Source organism: Ipomoea nil, unplaced genomic scaffold (genome assembly GCF_001879475.1).
Source record: "Ipomoea nil cultivar Tokyo-kokei standard unplaced genomic scaffold, Asagao_1.1 scaffold0684, whole genome shotgun sequence".
In the NCBI taxonomy this organism is placed as follows: domain Eukaryota; kingdom Viridiplantae; phylum Streptophyta; class Magnoliopsida; order Solanales; family Convolvulaceae; genus Ipomoea; species Ipomoea nil.
This window is the reverse complement of record NW_017617112.1, coordinates 57491-59740: the sequence shown is the minus strand read 5'-3', so window position 1 is coordinate 59740 and position 2250 is coordinate 57491. Positions and strand designations below refer to the sequence as shown.

At 37.0% G+C, this 2250-nt stretch overlaps 1 protein-coding gene across 1 annotated transcript; it reads right to left on the bottom strand.

The window, feature by feature from the left end:
- Positions 1 to 225: 225 nt before the first annotated feature.
- Positions 226 to 1352, bottom strand: LOC109175103. Its single transcript, XM_019324352.1, has 3 exons — positions 1074 to 1352; positions 545 to 799; positions 226 to 303 (listed from the first exon to the last, which is right to left on the bottom strand). The coding sequence occupies exons 1-3, from the start codon at positions 1350 to 1352 to the stop codon at positions 226 to 228; spliced, it is 612 nt and encodes a 203-aa protein (XP_019179897.1).
- Positions 1353 to 2250: the final 898 nt, after the last annotated feature.

Below are 2250 nucleotides of genomic sequence, written 5' to 3'. Positions count from 1 at the left end.
AAAATGTTTTTCAATTTCTTCAAGTAAAATCTAATCACATTGCTTTACGTGGTATATACGTTTTTGCCCTTTAATTTCTTTGATCATATAAGTTGGAAAGGTACATTGAAATGTTTTAAAATTAAATTGCAATGGAAGAAATTTGATATTTTTTTTCAAATTGCACATGTTTTGCGTGGAGGCAAGGCACCACAATACAATGCTTGTTTTCAAATGCACAATCATTTATCTGAAGATGCATAATAGGTAGTTTGAACGGGAGATGTATATCTCATTTATATTGTCTAGATGAGAGCTGTATAACTGTATTAGATGAACAGTAATTACAAATTTACAAACTATAGGAATATATACATGAGAGAATCATAGGAAGATTAGGATAAAGAGTCATAATGTGACTCAAATACATAGAGTCCTAATACTCCCCCTCAAGCACAGGGTATACTAGTAACATGTACCTTGTCTCTAAGAAAAAAAAATCTAGGACTTGGTAAAGCTTTTGTAAAATGTCAACAAGTTGATCTTTTGTTGAAATAAAATTGACTTGAATGTCTCCAGAAGCAACTCTATCTCTAACAAAGTGGTAGTCAATTTCGACGTGCTTGGTACGAGCATGAAAGATGGGATTTGCACAAATATAAGTATCACCAAGATTATCACACCGGCCACTTCTTGGAACAGAAATACCTGACACCTTGATTTCACGCAATAATGATACTATCCAAATCAACTCAGCATAGGCATCTGCTAGAGCTTTGTATTCTGCTTCAGTAGAAGATCTAGCAACAGTTTTTTGTTTCTTGCAAACACAAAATTGGACCCAAGAAACACAGCAAAACCACTAGTAGACTTACGGTCTTCAGGACACCCAGCCCAGTCAGAATCAGAAAAAGCATGAAGTTCTCTTGACATTGATTTTCTTATACGTAAGCCAAAATTAATTGTTCCCTTAACATACCTTAGGACCCGTTTTAGTTGCTCACAATGTGAGACTGTAGGAGCATGCATGTGTTGACAAAGCTGATTGACTAGAAAGGATAAGTCAGACGTGTGATAGTTACATACTATATTGCCCTAGCAAGACTCCTGTACTGCGTAGGATCCTCATACAAATCAGCACTAAATGTAATAGATTTCGAAACAGAAATAGGAGTAGATAATGCCTTGCATTCTGCCATTCCAGCACATTTCAAAATATCATTCATATATCTTTGTTGCGAAAGTAAAAGACCATCATCACATTTAATTGTTTCAATCCCAAGAAAGAAACCAGGTTCACTAAGATTTCTAATCTTAAAGGTAGCAGATAATTTAGACAGCAAACGAGTCACTAGATCCTGATCACTTTCCATCACAAGTATATCATCAACATAAACCAATAGATACACATAAGCAGAATATTGGGAGTAATAAAACAAATACACGTTTTTTTTTATACTTGAAATCCAACAAATAAAAGAAACGTGTGTAAACGGTTAAACCACGCTCTAGGAGCATGTTTTAAGCCATACAAGGAACGTTTCAGCAAGCAAACATGTTAGGATACTGTGCATCAATATAACCTGGGAGCTGTTTCATATATATAGTTTCAGACATATTTCCATTTAGAAACGCATTGTGAACATCAAGTTGCCTAATAACCCAACCAGAGGACATAGCCAAAGAGAAAGGCAATCTAATCATAGTAGGTTTAACCATAGGACTGAATGTGTCAAAAATTTCATGATGAGGAACCTGATTAAATCTTTTTGCTACTAACATTGCCTTGTGTCTTTCAATTAATCCATCAGCCTTTTGTTTTGTGTGAAAAAATCATTTACACCCAATAACATTCATACATGCCTGAGAAAGGATAAGACACCATCTATGATTCTGTAGTAGGGCATTAAACTCTTGATCCATAGCCTCATGCCACTCTGGATATTTAACTGCCTGTGTGTAGCAAGTGGGATCTGTAGGACAACCCTGAGCAGTAAAAGCTATGGGAGGAGTTTGAGACCGACTACGAGTGCTCATGGCGTGAATCCGGGTGGTGGGTTTCACAGATTTACTTCGCGGTCAGCCACCAGGCCGTGCAGTGGCAGCTACTGTCGGTGCAGTGTCTAGCTGCTCTTCGGACTGCCCAGGCGCGATAGCTTCGATAGTGGACTGCTCTTGTAACACCCCGACTTTTACCAGCATTTTTAAAACTTAGAATTTAAAGGCAAGCAAACTAAACATCAATCAACAAGATCGGAAGCTATATTAAAC

Bases quoted from the DNA above. Each gene is read 5' to 3' on its own strand.
- LOC109175103 (XM_019324352.1), bottom strand. From the start codon at position 1,352: ATGGAAAGTGATCAGGATCTAGTGACTCGTTTGCTGTCTAAATTATCT. The intron at 800-1,073 runs GCAATATAGTAT...TGTGTTTGCAAG, and splicing joins AGTACAGGAGTCTTGCTAGG to AAACAAAAAACTGTTGCTAG. The intron at 304-544 runs GTCAATTTTATT...CATCTAATACAG, and splicing joins TTGCTTCTGGAGACATTCAA to TTATACAGCTCTCATCTAGA.